Source organism: Ovis aries, chromosome 24 (assembly GCF_016772045.2).
Source record: "Ovis aries strain OAR_USU_Benz2616 breed Rambouillet chromosome 24, ARS-UI_Ramb_v3.0, whole genome shotgun sequence".
Lineage (NCBI taxonomy): Eukaryota > Metazoa > Chordata > Mammalia > Artiodactyla > Bovidae > Ovis > Ovis aries.
The window spans coordinates 29823410-29842350 of NC_056077.1; the positions used below are offsets into that span (position 1 = coordinate 29823410).

An 18941-nucleotide genomic window follows, 5' to 3' on the forward strand; every position below is an offset into this window, starting at 1 on the left:
GCCCAGGAGGGTGAATGGCACGTCAGGCCTCTCTGTGTTTATGCCCCCCACCCCAGGGTTCCTTGACTTCCTTCAGGCATCCTTCACTCGCAGGCCCGCTTGAAGCCAGATGTCCTCCCATGTGTGCAAAACAAGGAAACTAGCGGCCAGGCAGGACCTGGCCATCAGATCCAGAAAGCAGCCATGGTGCCTCGAGGGTCAGAGATAAGGAAGGCTTTGTTCCAACCTGCGTGCAGGTGCCCGGCACGTACCCTCCTGGACTCTGCAGCACAGCCTGAGGCCAAAGAGCCTCTGCCCAGCAAACTGCCCAGAGCTCAGAGCTAAAGCAATCTAAAGATTCTCTCATCAGGACCAACTCAGGACCCACCTCACTTTTCCAAAAAAAAAAATAAGATTAAAGCTCCAATGCTGCTCCTTGGGGAACAAAGGTGAAAATGGCCACGCCTGGCCTTTCTGACTGTATTTCCACCAACCCTTGGGCTCCCTTGACCCACCTCTCCCTCTGTCTCACCCGATCCCCATCCCCAGCCAGGCTACTGAAGGAGCCTTTTTATTTTTAATCCCTCCTGCTCTGAGGCTGCTCAGCATTGTCACAGGACGTGATCATGCTGCCGCTCTTCAATCCTGTGGCTCAGCAAGTCCCCCATCTCTGACTGGGGCGCTCTCTCTCTGAAGCTCCATCAATTCTTACATGTTGAATCCCATTGCCCGCCTTCCTCTCTGGGACAGGCTGGGAGCTGGGACCCTCTGCTGCAGTGCTACAATGCCTGCATTTGAATACACCTCTCCCTGAGCAACCGAATACAAAAAGACTGCATGAGACTAAAAATGACTGTGAAACTGCGGTTGGGGCAAATTCTGGACAAAAGCTCCAAAGAGCCCAAAATACCCAACTGCCACTTTGGAAGAACCTGGAACAAAAGCAGGGTACTGCACAGACCCGCTGAACACAACACCACCTAAGGGGTGGGCTAACTAGCTTAGCCGCCCCTGCACCCACCCCTGCCCTCTTCCCATGTAGGGACTAAGCTGGACCCCCACCTCAGGGAGCCAGCAAGCAAGGGAACCTGTTGCTTGTTCTTGTTCCCCTCTGCTTCAGCAGGGGCCCCAATAAAGCTCCGCCTGAGTTTCTTGTCTGGCCTCTGATGAAATTCTATTCCCTGGTGGCTCAGACAGTAGAGAATCCGCTGGCAATGCAGGAGACCTGGGTTTGACCCCTGGGTTGGGATGATCCACTGGAGGAGGGCATGGGAACCCACTCCAGTATTCTTGCCTGGAGAATCCCCACGGACAGAGGAGTCTGGTGGGCTACAGTCAATGGGGTCACAAAGAATCAGATACGACTGAGTGACTAAGCACAAGGAAGCCAAGAACCCTGGTCTATAACATCTCTACATTTCTAGCATTTGTGCCCTGAGATCCAGGTTCGTCTACTTCCCTTCACTGCTGTTCCCTCCCATCCATATGTCCAAGTTCCAACTGTCTCTCACGATACAACTCAAGGGCCACATCCTTCTCAAAGGCCTCACTGATTTCCCCAACTTGTGGGAGCCCCATGTGAATCCCATGGATGTGGTTACAACATGCAAGGTCCATGGTGTGCCTGTCCACCCTGCTCCCTCTGTTTCTTGAGATTTCCCCCAGGGTTACTGGAGTGTGGTAGTTCTGTGCATTACCCTGTCCTCCTGCCACCGTTGGCAGGTCCAGTGAAGGCCATCTGACCCAAACTAGAGCACCAATTCCCTTCCCTGGGATTCCCCTGGAGAGGTGGTCCTGTCCCCCTACAATGACTGAAGCTTAATTACAGTGTCAACATTGGGCCATCTTTGCGTCCATGCTTCCCTCCAGATGGCCTGGAAAACTGGAGGCGGCCAGTCTTCCCAAGCCAACAGGGGGAGGAGGAGCTCAGAGACAGTGGAGCCCGGGAAGAAGAACACTATTATGTCTGAGTGCCTGGGTCTCACTTTCCCTGGGCCCAGCTTCCTTCTCATCTCTGAGGGTGTATAATCCCCTCCAGGACCTTGTATTGTTGGGTCTTGTGTGTGTGTGTTTAGTTATTTAGTCGTGTACGACTCTTTGCAACTCATGGACTGTAGCCCGCCAGGCTCCCCTGTCTATGGAATTTTCCAGGCAAGAATACTGGAGTGGGTTGCCATTTCCTCCTCTAGGGGATCTTCTCAACCCAGGGATCAAACCCGAGTCTCTTGCATTTCATGCACTGGCATGTGGATTCTTTACCACTAGTGCCACCTGAGAAGCCCAGTGGGTCTTATCTAATGGAAAACCATTTCTGATCCCAAGGCAAAACTTTCAACATACATTAAAAAAATTTTTTTTTTGGCTACACAGCATATGGGATATTAGTTCCCCAACCAGAGATCGAACCAGTGCCCCCTGCACTGGAAGCGCAGAGTCTTAACCAGTGGCCCACTGGGGAAGTCTCTCAACTTAGCTTTTTAATTACTCCTGGTTCTGTAGGAATGCAACCCATTCCCCTTGGTATCACAGTCAAGGTCGCCAAAGTTAAAACAGAAACTTTTCCTCCACTGGAAGTTTGGCTGGAAGACGCACAATTAATCTGTAGAGAAGTTGTCACATAGATGGAATAAAAGACCAGAAAGTTTGACTGAATGTGTGTTTACCGTAATTCAAGCAATGAGACCCTTAAGCATTTATCCCAGATAAATGAAAATTTATTTTTGTATCAACATCTGTACACCAATGTTCACAGCACCCAAATCTCCTTCCACTGATGAAGGACTAAAGAAACTGGGGATCCTTCATTGCAGTGCAGAGTCTCTAGCTGCAATGCGGCATGTGGGATGTTAGTTCCCTGATCAGGGATCAAACTTTCATCTGCCGCGTTGCAAGAAGGATTCTTAACCACTGGACCATCAGGGAAGTCCCTGTACTAGAGCTTTGCAAGAGGTTACCAGTGGGGGAAACTCAGAGAAGGGCACAGACCCCTTGTACATTTTTGCAACTTTTTGTGAATCTAAAATTATTTGAAAATAACGAGGTTTTGTGTTGTTTTTTTTTAAGCAGTTAACATAGGAAGGTGTAGCTGAGTTCTCACATTATCTCTAGTGTAAAGATACACTCACTCCTTCTCCTCTTCTCCCCATGGCCTGAAAATACCACAGGGGGAAGTGCAAATGTACAACCTAATTGTGGTTACAGACCCACAGAGCAAATGCTGTCACACTGCAGTGATCTGGTTGGGGAAAAAAAACCAAGTATTATTTCCAATTAGTAAGGCTCTTTACAGGTTGGGGAGAGGCAGGTGCTGTTCCAGTAAGGAAGCCTGGCCCAGTATGGAGCAGTGTGATAACAAGGTGTCCCTTGGCTACTTCACTCAGAGCCTCAACACAGGAAAAAATGTTATCTTCCCAAAACACAAGACCTCTCCTATCTCTGCAATGATAAACCCAGAAGAAAAGCAAACAATGCCAGTATGCCTTCTCTAAAATCCCTTTTGAAAGCCCGGAGGGTTGAGCCTCCCATTGAAAAGAGTTTTCTAACTCGATACATCGTGCTTTCAACCAGTGAACACACAACCAAGAGAAGCGCTTGATCAGGGGTGCTCACTCACGGGGAACTGTGAGTGACGAGGTCTACGCCCGCCCAGGGCACCAAGAGACGCAAATCTTGACGACTGGAGACAGGTGGCTTTTGAGATCTAAACGAACACAAGGGCACTGAAGCCAAGATATGTATTGGGTTGGCCAAAAAGTTCATTTGGGTTTTATATGGAAGACGCCGAATGAACTTTTTGGCCAATTCAATAGAACAATGCTAAACACAAAAACTCCCAGGATGATGCCAGGGGAAGTACAAACACTGCTTTGCACACGTACCTTTTAAAGGAACAGATCCAGCCAGCCCTGTAACTCAGCAGTCCACAAGGCACTGGGGACACAAGCGCAGAAGGGCTCTGGTTCTTGCCCTCAGTTGAGAGACGGGCAAGTGCACGGGGATAATACAGCGAGCTAAGTGCTGAGCCAAATGATACACTGATGTCCAGGAGCAGAGGCTGAGAGGGTCCCCAACCCAGCTACATCTAGGAAATCCAGGAAGGCTTCTCAGTGGAGGTGACACAAAAATAGATGTTGAGGAATCAGCTGGAGTTGGCAAATCAAGTAACACCACAAGCACACTCAATAGTTACACGTTTGATTATACTGCCAGAACTTTTACTGGATTGGCCAAAAGTTCACTCAGGATTTTCCATACTATCTTACGGAGAAACCTGAACCATGTTTTGGCCAACTCAGTACAATGTGCTTTACAAGTATCACCAAGAAAGCCCATAATTTAAACTCTGCATAAAAGCCACTATCACCCACAATTTACTCAAGCTCAGAAAAGGTAGGTGCCTTAGCCAAGACCTCCACATACTGCTTAAGGAAAAGAGGAAAAAAGTTTTTTAAAAATAGTTAGAAACTACTGATAAGACATGTATTATGCATATAATTTTATGCATTAAAGATTATAATAGTGGAAATGAAGAAGTTTCTAATATTATTTCAACTTAACGGCTACTGTTACCCTTCAGTTTGGAAGGCATAGCAAAGTTCCAGGGGAATCTGGACTTGACATATCCAAAAGGTGAACTCAGTCCCTCTCCCAAACCTGGTGGTGGTTCAGTTGCTCAGTCATGTCTGACTCTGCGATGCCATGGACGATAGCCCACCAGGGTCCTCTGTCCACGGGGTTTTCTAGGCAAGAATACTGCAGTGGGTTGCCATTTCCTTCTCCAGGGGATCTTCCTGACCCAGGGGTCGAACCTGTGTCTCTTGTGCCTCCTGCACTGGCAGGCAGATTCTTTACCACTGGGCCACCATATTGCTTATCTTAATGGAGAGCACCAACCTGTCCTGTCTCTGTAGCCAGGACCCTGGGACTCCTCTCTGACCCCTCCCTCTCGTTTACCCTCCTTCATAACCAATCAGTCCTCATGTGATTCAGTCTCAATGTTTCCAAATCTAAAACATTTTAGCATATGAAAACAAATATTTCAAATAAATGGTGAGGATGAATTATTAAATACCTCTAGATAACCATACTTTCAGACAGGAGTCTCTAGACGAAAACTTTCTCAGACCTGATATAAAAATATTTAGTTTGTTGGAATTTACTTTGAAAAGGAAGTTTACCTATAAGAAAATATGCATAAATATTTGTACCTTCTAAGGATTATAAATAACTTCCTTAGGACATTCCTCGAGGAAAAGACTGATGGATTTGACTATATAAAATGCACAATTTATGCTTGTCTAAAAACATTGTCAACAAATTAAAGTGAGAGCTCAAATTGAGAGAAGTATCTATAAAATGAAGGTAAAAAGTTTTTAAAATATATACAAAGTTCTTATAAATCAATAAGATAAATATTCCAATAGAAAAAAATTGAGTGTCATTAGCAGGCAAATCCATTAAGAAAGAAAATATGGTCAAATATACGAAAAAGTGTTCAACACCACTAACATTCCAAAAATGCAGATTTAAAATGAAAAATGATATGCATTTGTGACTCACCAGAACAGCAAAGATGACAAAGATGAATGAGGTCTAGTGTTGGTGAGGATACAAAGAAAGAGACACTTTCACATACTTTTCATGAGACAGTATATGCATTTGGAGAACAAAGTCAATTTCTATGAAAGTTCTTAAAAATGAATATAGAATTTCTGAGATAAGATGATGAATGTAACTCACAAATTTGACACAAGCTGCTGAAGACTATAGGAAAGGGATTCAAAAGTGAAATAAACAAACCTATGACCTTCAAGATCAGAGAAGACACAAGGTGAGACATTAGCCACAAAGCTAGGGAGCCTGGAAAGGGGATTCACAGATTGACAGATGTGTCTGATGCCTCTGCTGCCAAACCTAGGAAGTCTAAACACTCAGTGTGTGTGTGTGTGTGTGTGTGTGTGTGTGTGTGTGTGTGTGTGTGTGTGTGTGCGTGTGTGTGTACACATGTATATATAGTGTGAAATTTTACTTTACAGTTCAATGAGAGTAAATATAATCACATTGTTGTACAAGCACACCACCACCATCCATCTCCAGAACTTTTTCACCTTCTCAAACTGAAACTCTGAATCCATGATACAATAATGCCCCATTTTTCTCTCCTCCAGCCCCTGGCTGTCTAATCACCTTTTAAGAGGTAATCATGAGCAGACAATAGGCTAGCTGGACAAGCAAGAAAGCCCCCAACGTGGGAGATAGAAACTACATAACAAAGAGGGGAAAAAAAAAAGCATCCTGTGGAAACAGACTACACAGGGAGAAAACTGAAAAACAAACAAGACATTATTAATATCCTCCAAGGGATCAGAAAACATATTGCTTCCATTAAATAAAAACAATACACTATAAAAAGAAACTTTCAGAGAATAAAAATGAGAACTTGGAAGCAAAATCGTGAGAGCAGAAATGAAAAAACTGAAAAGAAGGGAAAGGAAATAAAATTGAAGAAAGCAAATATATTAGATCAAAAAGATAAGGAAAGATGGCAGAGAGAAGATAAGAAAATTAGGGGTTTCAATCTAGGAGGTTTAATAATGGAATATAATGAGAGATGCCTACAGAGAGAATTGAGAAGAATGGGGAGGAATTACTAATTAAATATTCTAAGAAATTTTCCAAAAACTGACAGTGGATTCCACACTGATGCCACTGAATGACCAAAGGATGAAAATGAACCTACAAGGCTCATCATTGTGAATTTCCAAACAAAATGAAGATTCCAGAAAGGAAAGAAACACGCAAAAGATTAAGGCATCAGGACTCCGTTTCTTCTAAAAAACACTAAAAGATGGAAAATAATGGCGCAAACCCATCAACATTCTGAAAAAAAAAAAAGAAAAGTGATATCTAATTCAATCAGGTCATCATTCACACATCATCTTTCTGTCCTAAGAAAGATTAGGACAAAGCTTCTTTCAGACATGGATGATCTCAAAAGATTCTATCTTCCTTATAATATTTCTCAGGAAGCCTGAGACATTGAGTTTCACCAAAATAACAACGTAAACCAAGAAAGAGAGATGGAATCAAACATAGGTGGGGGGCAAAAGAGAGCTCCAGGAGGACGAGGAAGAGATACACACACCATGGCCACTGTCCATATGGGCGTGGTGTGACTGGATGCAGATGTGTTAAGGGCTATTAACTATCTGCCCTGCAACCTGACCACACTTAGAGCTGAGGGTAGATCATTTGAAGGAGTCTGGTCCCCATTCTTCCCTATAACTAGATGTTCTGACCAGAGGCTAAGTGTGTGCTGGTACTCCACACCTGCTGCCTGGATCAGCTGAGGACATTGATTGCATCCTGATACTTCCCCCGAAGGCAGAAAGTACACTCTGATGAGGTTAGAAGCAGAAAACACAGGTCAGTTCATTCCATCTGTCCAGATTTCCTGCCTTGTACCCACTATCTGGTTCACACAGTAGCCCTGCCAGGTGCCCCCACCAGGGTGAGCCCGGTGCTTCTCTGGGGTCACTGATGACTGAGATGGCTTCCCCAGAAGAAGCTTTTGTAAGCCTTTGTTGCTGTTCAGTTGGTCAGCTGTGTCCAACTCTTTGTGACCCCATGGACTGTAGCCCACCAGGCTCCTGGTTCCTAGGTCCATGGGGATTCTTCAGGCAAGAATACCAGAGTGGGTTGCCATGCCTTCCTCCAGGGGATCTTCCCAACCCAGGGATCGAATCTAGGTCTCCTACATTGCAGGAGGATTTTTTTTTTTTAAATCAGCTGAGCTACCTGGAAAGTCAGTGAACCATGAGTGATCCCAAGTGAAGCAGAAAGAGGAAGAACTGGAGAATAATCAGAAGACAGTGGTGCCAGGGCCTCCAGATGAGAAAGATGCCAAGAAGGAAGCTGCTAGCAAGGTCAGATGTAGCCACATAGGAGTGATTTCAGTATAAATAACTCACAAGGATACCAAGAATTGCCCCTTCCTTGGGCTTAATGTAGGCCAATGTCAATATTCAAGGTGAATGAAACAAATGACTTAGAAAAAAAAAAAAAAACTAATTAGGAAAGTCCCTGATTTACCTGTGTACACAGATCCAGAGTCACCTGACTATTTGCCCTTTTCCCTGAGCCTGTTTTTTTTTTTTTTTTTAATTCCTTTAAAAGCCTATTTTTTTTCCTTGAATGTATGTGATCACATGGAAGTGAAGGGCTACAGTTCTCACCTGAGCTGGTCTTTACTGGCCTGAGAAAGAACCATTCTACCCTCATTAAAATGATGGTTGCACAACATTTTTTTTAAATAAAAAGGGATATTTCTGCTTCACAGTTCAGGGAAGGAAAACAAGAAAAAGATTAACTTGTTTTTATTATAGGAGCCTCATGTAAAACATGCATGAAAAAAAGAGGTGAGAACATGGGTAAATGAGCAGTTGCTTCTGGTTAGTCTCCTTGGTATTTGTTTTTGTCCAATTATATGCATTTTTTTGATAGATTCAAATGTCCCTACATAGAGTGTGCATTACTTTTCAGATCAGGGAAAAAAATTGGTAAGGCTTGAAAAAATGTTTTAATCAAATTCAGACAGAAGGTAAGCAGGGATAACAATATTAATGTTAGACAAACGATATTCATGCAGGGGGAAAAAAAGCATGTTTTTAAGATAAAGGGAGCATTACATAATGGTAACAACCACTGCTAATAGTGAAGCCAGGCAGATACAAATCTATAGTTGCCAAAGAAACTGACAACAAGATATAGAAATCAAATGCTATTAAGAACCCAGGAAGGAGAGGATATTGTAGGAGGAGATTTTAAAACACCATTATCGAAAAGACATAAGAAAATAAACTCATAGTCTAGCTAAATACACAAAATTGATGTCTGGCAGGAATTCATTTTCATGATTACAGTGTGTGTGTGTGTGGGGGGGGTCTTTTCAAGTGTGTATAGAACATTTACAAAATCTGTTAATACTCGTCACAAAGAAAAAAAAAAGTTAAATTCCTCTTCCAGATAAAGAGAAGGCACGTTTAGCCTGGAGAAAAATATAGATGCTAAACCTGGGAAAGAAAAGAGGGAAACTCTATTAATGTAGTCCATTCTGGGTTGCCTAGGTAGCTCAGGGGACAGGGGAAGATGAATGAGAATTAACTTGAGGATCAGACTGAAACAAATACCTCTTCCCCACTTTTTCTCACCCACTAAACAGCTTCATTTAGACCTGAAGTATGAACCACTGAAATGGCACTTAACCCAGTGGGTTTCAAAGTGTGGTCCCTACACCAGTAGCACATCAGGAAGCTTGTGAAAAGTGTAAATTCTTAGACCCATCCCAGATCTCATGATGCAGAACTTCTTCCAAGTCAGGGTTCCAGGAGGTGCTGATGTGAAAGCATCCGATGCTAAAGGTGTATCAATACCCCAGCTCCCTCGCCCTTGAGTAGATGGCCTCCTGAGGGGTGGGCGTAAACTTTGGCTTTGCCTTCCCTTCTTTCTCTTACTTCCCTACTCCTCTGATGATGCACTTTACCTCCCAAAGAAACTACTGCCTAACTAAGAAATCTTAGTTTCAGGGGCTGTTCTGGGGGAACCCACACCAGAGACCCCTGTTCTCTCAGAGCTCATGTTCTGGTTGACACTAGCTTATCCTTCCACGTCTTCCTCGCAGGCTGAGTCTGCCGAGATCTCCTCTTGGGGAAGGGGCCCCACTGGTAGTGTCCTCTCCCCAATTCAGTCTAGAACCTACTGTCTGCTTTTTGCTCTGGGTCTTCTAGCTCTCCTCTGCACCACCTCTGGTTACTTCCCTAGCCCCTAACACCCCTTTTCCAGCCCTGTTCAGCTTCATTGCTTACTGTCCAGCTGAGCTGTAAATGGAAGAACAAATCTGACTCCATGATAGATCTGTTCCTTTTACTTTAACCTTTGTGCTCTGTTGCCTGTCATGCTTAGCCAGGCTGGCTCTGCACCTTTTGTAAAAGAATGTTGCCTATAGCCTGAAACATACAAGACAGCCTATTTTCAAGACTCTAACCTTTAAGGGCATAACATTTTTCCATTCATCCAGAGATAAAAGTTGCAGAACAGAGAATAACATTAGTCTCCTTGGAGGTTTACAGAAGCATCCTGACCTGGCCTAGTGGACAGCTGCAAGAACAAAGGATTCCAACACCAAGAAGTTGGTGACGACTAACATGGTGCCTCCCTCCCCTGCCTTTAAAAGTGCTTTGCTGAAATGTTACCAGGAGTTTGGGGCTTTTTAAGCATGAACCACTTGTCTCCTTGCATAGCCCTGTCTGCTCCAAACTCCAGTGTTTCTGTTGGTTTGACCTCACTGTGTGTCGGGCACATGAACTTTTGTTCAGTAACAGGGTCAGACTCACAGAGGGTTGGCTACCAGCCAGGCCCTGTGAAACCAGACCCTGCCCAGCTGTGCAGGACACAGTGACCTCACATGCTGTGTGCTCCAGGAAGTACAAGGAGCTGAGGCAGCACAGAGCAAGTGTCTCAGGATGCCAACAAAGGAATCTCCCATGAACTGACAGATAGGGGACACGTGGGGAGTAAGTGGGACTAGCCAGCAAATGGAGCAGAAGTATGAGCCAGGATTCGTTGCAGAGAGTTGGTAAGTATGTCTGAAGCCAGAGGTCTGCAGGTGCAAGCTGAGAGGCTGCAGAGAAAGCCAGTGGAGCCGCGAATTACGAGGCTTCAGGAACTGAAAGAACCGCCTTCTCCCAAGAAGACTCTCAAGGTCAGTTTTAGAAGAAAATAGATCATGAAATGGCCAGAGAAAAAGGGAGGAAAATAAGGATATGAAAAATCCAGCAAATGACTCATTAGCCCTCCAACTCTGGAGGCCCAGAAGATGGTGATGCCCTGAGGGTGCATTACTGGGTCCAGACCTAATCAAACCCTTCCCTGGTAACAGTCAACAGGTTCAGAAGGGGCAAGGGGACTTCAACTCCTGGGCTGATGAAATGTGATAGACTCCTCAGAGCTCCTGAAGATAATCAGGTTCCCAACAGGATCCATGACACCGTCCGGCCTTTACTTCACCCTCTCCTGACCCAGGATCACAGGGTAATCTACTGATCACAACGAAAGCAAGGAGTTCAGTTTGCCCTTAATCCTTCCATTTCTCAGAAGATAAACCTCCCTGGCCTGAAGCATGCACACTGGCTGCCTTCCTTTGGGGTCCTCAGCTCGTGTGGGTTTCTCCCTGCAGTGAGTTTTGTAGGCTGAGAAGCAAAACAAAGGCACAGTTAGCCAAAGCAAGCCCTCTAAAACCACCTTGACACCAGACCTCCATCTCCAAGGACTTCAAAGGCATTTTGTTATTGCTCTCCAATATTTGCTTGTTTTCTATTTTTTTAATTGAGCCATTATTCCTAGCAGAAGTGAATTCGAAAAGATCTGCAAACATGGTGCACTTCTACCGACAGTCATTCTGGGCACAGTGGCACAGAAGGAAATTCTGACATATGATAAACAGTTCCCATCACAGGACAGAACTTTCCTTTTTCTTCTGCCTCTCAGAAAAGGACAAGGGAGACGGAGTGGGGGGACTGCAGAGGAATTCAGCTCTTCCATGTCATGTACTTTGTAATACGAGGAGGAGAATTCGTCCAGACACATAACCAGTTACTCATTCTTAGGAGCCCTAGAGCAGTGGTCCCCAACCATTTTGGCAGCAGGGATAGATTTCGTGGGAGACAATTTTTCCGTGGAGATGGGGATGGTTTCCAGATGATTCTCATTAGGGGCATGCAACCTATATCCCTCGCCTGTGCAATTCACAGTAGGGCTGGTGCTACTATGAGAATCTAATGCTGCCGCTGATCTGACAGGAGGTGGAACTCATGCAGTAATGTGAGCGATGGGGAGCAGCTGTAAATACAGATGAAGCTTTGCTCATGTGCTGGCCTGCGACTCACCTCCTGCTGTGCAGCCTGGGGGGACTGGGAGACCCCTGCCCTGGAGGACTCAAGTAATGAACTAGTGTTTGCTTGAATTAATTACCCCCAAACAGCCCCCATTCCACAGCTATGCCCCAGAGACAGGAGACAAAGACACTTGGGCTCAGGATGGAATGAAATAAGGGCACATCCCCTCGTTGACATTGTGCGTTGTGTCCTTGCATCTTTTCAAAAAATAGCACACAGGCTGGCGGCCCCCATACCTTCGTCACTGTTGTCATCCACTAGGATGATTTCCTTCAGCAGGTGGGTCGGCGTGTGGTTGACCGCGCTGTGAACTGAGCGCAGGATCACCGACAGGGCCTCGTTCACGAAGATAAATATGATGGATATCTGGGGCAGCTCCTTGGAGTACTTCAGCTCCTTACACCTGAAGGAAGAGAGCAGGGAAGAGCAGAGTCAGTGGAAGGAGAAAGGCAGAGGCATTGTGGCTGCACGTGGTAAGGATGCCAGCTGGATCCTGGTACATGTTCTCCCAGGCTGAGAATCGTTGGTTCCCTCTTGGCCTCTCTTGGCTAAGAACTGAGAAAAAAACCCCTAAGGTGGAGACAGTTAAGAAAACCAGCTTCACGTCTCCCAAATTTATCACCCCATAGAAAGCATGAGGCTGGAGGCCATACCCAGACATGTACCACCTGGTCTCATTTCAGTATACACACACCCACCTACTCTGAGTATTCTTACCTGGAGAATCCTATGGACAGAGGAGCCTGGCGGGCTACAGTCCATGGGGTTGCAATGAGTTGGACGTGACTGATGGATGCACACGCACACCACCATAGTTCTTATCCAGAGGTGGCTGGGAAATGATGTATAAATACCCCCAGCTGCCTCAGCCCTTGAGCTGGTTGACTCTGGGGAGTAGGTTTTACAGGGGCCCCTAGAGCTTTTCCCCCTGTGGGATTACTCTCCATCACTCACAACTTTCATAACACCCACTTTGGGGGATGCCCTCCCTTCTCAGTTCTACTCCCCCTTAGTGGTGCTCTTTCCCCTGCCCAAAGAAACTAATGTGTCTCAAGTCTTTGTTTCACAGTCAGTTTGTGGGAGAACCCAAACTAAGGCATCTCTCGGACCTACTAAGTGCCCAGCACTAGACAGGAGACCTCTACTCTCATGGAGCTTACACACTGGGAAGAGACATGAAACATGAAATTAATAAAATAAATAAACAATAAAAAAATAAGATGTGAAACTAATAAAAATCTTCTATCCACCACGACTGTCCTGCCTGACACACCCTAACTCTTCTTGCAAGCGTTCCTAGAATCTGCCTGGGGTGCAGATATGGGATCTAAAAGGTCCTCCCTTCTAACATCCAGAAACTTCCCCATCTCTGAAGACAGGCCTTCAGGGGTGCACTAAGTCACTTCAGTTGTGCCCAGCTCTTTTGTGACCCTATGGACTATAGCCTGCCAGGCTCCTCTGTCCATGGGATTCTGCAGGCAAGAATACTAGAGTGGGTTGCCATGCCCTCCTCCAGGGAATCTTCCTGATCCAGGGAGTGAACCTGCATCTCTTATGTCTCCCACATTGGCAGATGGTTTCTTTACCACTAGCACCAGCTGGGAAGCCCTGGGGTTCAAGAGAAGAATGTTCTTCATCCAGGCTGGACTCAGGGGTGTAGAGCCTGGGCCCCCCTGGAGGCGCCTGATGATGTAAGAGAGGACACTGGTACCCTGGGATCCGGCTCTGCGTGGCTCAATGATGGAAGCACCAGTGCTCTCTCCCTGGAGCACTGGGGAATTTGGTTTTATGTCTAGTTTGAGCCACTTTGAAATACCAAGTGGAAACAGAGCAGAATGGAAGACAGAGCTGGTGCATTTCAAACGCATCCTCTTCCTCCATGTGTGAGACTGTACAATGTATGAGACAATATGTTCCAAAGCAAAACAAAGAGGACAAGATGAAGGGATGGAGTGAGAGGGAAGCAGTACTGAAGAGGGAGCAGGAAATACAGCTGTTTTTTATGCTGAACAGCTTGGGATGTGGCGGGCCATACTAATCATGCAGGCAATTTTCAGAAGAAAATAAAGTTTTGTTACAAAGTACATTTGTGTCTCCTGGAGGAGACTGTCCAGGGATCCATTGATCACGCAGCCTCATTTTTACCACGACTCTGTAAATTCACTTCTGGGGGCTGCCGAGGAGATTAGAATGGTTATTGACAGGCTCACGGGCTATTGGTAAGAATCATCCCATTTACTGTGCGCTGATCCGGGGGAGGGGGCACATCCCAGAAGGTCCCTTGGAGCCCCCTTGATGTGGCCGGCAGCCATCCTGAGCTGGCAGGCTGGCGGCTGCTCCCTCCCAGGCCGTTCCTCACCATACATGCGAGCACCCCCACCGTACACACCCACCTACTCTGAGCATGCACTCCTCGGCCTGGTTTCTTGGGCTTTTAACAGATTCTGGCCCTGGAAATGAAGAAGCAAAGAGGCCAGATGGCATCGTACCAACAGCAGCATCTTCTCTGGCTACAGGCAATGGGATCAGGCTGCCACTGAGGCTGAGTTGTGGGTTAAGCCTCTCGGCTGGAACAGGCAATTCCCTCTGCTGAGCAGGACTCCTGGGACTCTCTGGGGCATGGGGACCCCGATCTTGCCCCTTCATGGTCAAGGTGGCCATTCAGTAAATTGTGGGGGCATCTCAGCAGTAAAAAGCCCTCTGCCACACGCTGAACCCGTCACCCTGGCCACACGGCTCACGCTTCTTCATGTCTGAAACTGTCCACATTAGCCTCACTGTAATTAGCTCTGGGTGCCTGGCTAAGGTCCTTCTAAGGATTAGGTGAGCTCAGGCTTCGAGAGCCCTGGGAAAATGCAATGTACCCACCAATGGAAAGACCAGCCTGCCTGATCTAGAGAGTGGATGGACAGACGGATGGATGGATGGATGGATGGATGGATGGACAGATAGGTAGGCAGATAGGTAGACAAATAGATATCTTATTACTTCTGTTTCTCTGGAGGATCCTCATTGATACACTGCCCTGTGGTGGTTTGGAAAAAAAGAGTTTACACCAAATTAAGGTGTCATGTCTCATTAGAACCCTGTCTTTCCAACCTCTCCTTCCTGTCACAGCCTCAGACACCACCTCAGCACAGAAAGGGAGCCTCTGGCGCATGATGAGAGATGACCAGAAGGACTCCCCTTGATGGGCAGTGGAATTATCTCAAAACTCCATGGCCTCTCACTGTCCAGAGCTGCTGCACCAAGGCTGTCTCCACCTCCAACAGCCACAACCTCCTTGCCTTCCAGTTCTCCCCACCGTGTCCCCCCCAAGCACCCACTCTTTGACCTCGATGAGACCGCCCAGGCCTGGGCCACTCCGTTGTCACTCTGTATCAGCTCCGCTGGCGCTCTTGCTCAGCTAAAATCTACGCACGTCCCTTCACCCCTGCCTTCATCCTCCACTCACTCCCCTGGCTTGCTTTCTCACCAGCCCGGAAGAACCCCAGCTGCAAACCAACTGTTCATCTGACTTTCCTCCCCTTTGCACACACAGGAGTGGAGGAAGCAGTTCCATCACGGCAGTGGTGACAAGACACATCCAAGGTCCCCAGTCCCCCAGGGCCGCTGCCCTGCACCCTTCAAGGCAGGTCAGAACTCTCAATTCCCCGACCCCCGTCCCAGCCCTACTTGCCACTTCCTCCCCTTCCCTCCAGGCAATCTCCCTCTTGCAGGTCCCTCCTACCCCACAGAGGGAATCAGGCCACCAGCAGGGATTTCCAAGTGCAGTCGCAGGCCTGTAACAGCAGCAGCATTCCTGGGCAGCCTGATAGAAATGCACATTTTTGAACAGCTACTATAGAGCACAGTGAACTCTGCTCAACCTTACGGGGCAGCCTGGATGGGAGGGAGGTCTGGGGGAGAACGGATACGTGTATATGTATGGTTGAATCTCTTCACTGTCCACCTGAAACTATTACAACAAAGTTAATCAGCTATACCCCAATACAAAATAAAAAGTTAAAGAAAGAAAGAAACGCACGTTTTCGGCCCACCTAGAACCACTGGCTCAGAGATCCTGACCAAGTTCTGCAAGTGGTTTCTGCACACCACGTGGAAATGTGAGAAGCACTTCCCTGATTCCCCTCACCACCTACAAACCTATTAACCTCTGAACTCAGCCTTGAAGGAAACAGGCTCAGGAGGTCAGAGGTAACCCCCTCATCCACGCTGTGGATTCTCCAGCCTCCTCCCCTCCAAAGGCCCTGCTTCATCCATTATTCTCTCTCCTCTAGCTTCACTCTCCCTTCACTGACTTCTTCCTCTCAAAGAAGGGACCCAAGTCTTTCCCATTTTCATCCATAAACTCCCTTGCCCCACTGCCTTAATCCCCATCGTCTGCCCTCTTCGGCTCTCTCCTTTATCTGTCATTCATCCCCCATCCCACCGTTATTTACCTCCTAGGTATCCTATTCTGCTAAAACTGTTCTTGTTAATTTCCAGTGACAGCTAGGTGGCCAGAGTCAATGGGGATTACCCAGCTTCACCCCAGCTGATGATCCTCTCCGCAGTGTTTAACACGGTTGCCTCTCCCCTTCCAGAAACAGTATTTACCCTTGGATCCTGGCACCCTTGCCATTTTCATCCCCATCTCTGCTTTTTCTTCCACTGGAGGATCTGCCCTGGCCACTTGTTCATGTTAAAGGTTGCTCTTTTCTGCCAATACTCTAAATTCTAAAATTCCTAAAGGCTCCATCTTCCACTCTCTGCTAGTCTCACTTGATCAACCCTTCCTGGGTGACCTCATCCCAGCCTATGACTCCAACCCTGATGCCATCAACTTTCAAATCCACATCTCTAGATGCTTCAAGCTTCTGTTTCCCACTGGGCTTCTCCACTTGGATGTCTCATCAGCACCCCAAATACAGCCTTCCTAAACCTGACACCTGCTCTCTCTGTACCTCCCTGTCTTCATTGAGAGGTACCACTCTTTCTCTTTGGGAGTCAAGTCAAAATCACAGCATGTTCAACATGTCCAATTGTTCATCAAGCCCTAAAGATTCTGCCATCTTTAGGATCTCTTTATGACGCTCCCCTCCACCCCTATTTCTACTTCTACCCCTCTATTCATCATCAGTCTCTCCTGAATGACACTCAAGGCCACCTAACTGGTCCCCAGCCTCCAGCTTGTCTATCTGCACCTCAACCCCATTCTATCCACCCCACTAGCAGAACGATCTAAGATGCTAATGAAATCCTACTACTCATATTTCCACTATCTCTTTGGCTCTCTGTAGCTTTTGGAATTAGCTTCAAACGTCTTTGCATGACATCTAAGTTCAGATCCCCGGCTCACCTCTCCAACTTCATCTCCTCCCTGGGAAGATTAATATTTGTACTTCCCAGAACCAGAAATGCTGCCTCTCAGTTCGCATACCTTTCTCTCTGCCTAAAGTGCCCTTCCTCCTGCCTAGCCTGCCCTCTTCCCTCAGCCCAGCTCCAGGCAGCTCTCCCAGACTCCCAGCAGCATCTCAGGGCCCTCTCCTTTGTCCCTTTCTCTCCCTCTGGCCCCTGTCATCCTGTCACTCTTCATCTCTATCCTCCACCATTGCAGGGTGGCCAGGGGGTCTTCTCCAGGGGATCGTCTTCCTTTTCTGTTTGCCCAGAGCCCAGCAAAATAGTTGGTAGATAAACAGTTAGTGAATGAACAGATAAAAACCCTCCTGTCTTCCCAATATATTCCCTCCACTCCTCTTATGATCAAAGGTATCATTTATCTCCTCTTGCAATTAGAACATTGGTGATGGCACCTCCACACTTAAAAAGGATAGGATCCTGAATACAGCTTCTCCCTTGATTGACTAATCCAAGCTCAAATTCTGAAGGCTGCTGGGGTCAAGTGCATTACCCAGGCCCAAATTCTCTTTTCTTCTTCCCTCCTCATCAAGCCCTGCCTATACTCCTAGGAAAGAGGGATATCATTTTTAGTAACAGCAAACCTTGCAAAACAAGATATGGGGCTGAATAAATGAGATGGATGAGGCCCCTCTTTTGGATCTCTCATTATTAGGGAAAATGCACACTTTGCTGAGTGGCTTAATTTTCTCTGTTTGAGCTCAGTTCATCCAGGAAGGAGCAGCACACCTCATTAACTTACTTCCCACACAGAGCAGTCTCCGAGACGAACTGTCCACTTCAGCATTTGAGTCTGCATGCACCCTGCCTATCAACTGTATTGGGGCAATTTTCATGAATCAAGACTCAGCCTGTTCCAAGCACGGCAAGGGTTCTTACCTCGGGGTCCAGGGAGCCCCAGGAAAAGCTCCAGAAATTAGATACAGGATGTTGTGTGTGAAGGGGGACTTGTTTTCTCTGGGCCCCACTGGCTTCCCGCAGGAGCACAGCGGGAGGGGAAGAACCCAGGCCACAGAGCAGAGAGGACACTGTGAGCTGCAGCCCCCCGCCCTGGTCAAGACCAGTGCCAGACCCACACACTGTTTGCAAGCACCATGGGGTCAACAAAGCTCTATGCCTCCCCTGCCAGCCTGGTTTCTACAAATAGTTATTTTGGACTATTCCCCAAAGCACGTCTGATTTTTGGACTGAATACCTACTGACTCCATGGCTTCCTGGGAAGTCTCTTTCTCTGAGTTGTAAAGAGTTGCTTTTCCAAGGGCAAGGCAATCATCTTCAGCCAGAAAATTCTTGAGACTCAGCACTGCAACAACTATGCCAGTTTCAAGCAGACTAGAGTCCCAACGTGGACAAAAAACAAACCAACCAACCAAAAAAAAAAAAAAAAAAAAACCAACCCTACTTGTCTCTAACTTCCAAAGTTTTCTTTCTTAAGTCAAAAGGGTTCATTCACCATTTTTAGCCTCAGTTCCAATCACAGTCCCCTGTGCTGTGCAGCACCGCTCTCCCTAAAACGGAAGGGGAATCACACATATGGGACCGGGGCAGGGGCACCATTCAGATTCCCCACTTGCTGGATGCTTCTGCTTGGGTATGATGTAGCTTCTTGTG

General features: G+C 46.7%; 1 protein-coding gene across 1 annotated transcript in view; it reads right to left on the reverse strand.

Annotated features, from left to right (window-relative positions):
* The window catches only part of GALNT17 (polypeptide N-acetylgalactosaminyltransferase 17), a 427725-nt gene that overhangs the window by 203579 nt on the left and 205205 nt on the right, over positions 1-18941 (reverse strand). The window contains exon 3 of the mRNA XM_027961707.3: positions 12167-12333. Coding sequence (XP_027817508.1) covers positions 12167-12333 — 167 coding nt within the window. The remainder of the gene's footprint in view (positions 1-12166; positions 12334-18941) is intronic.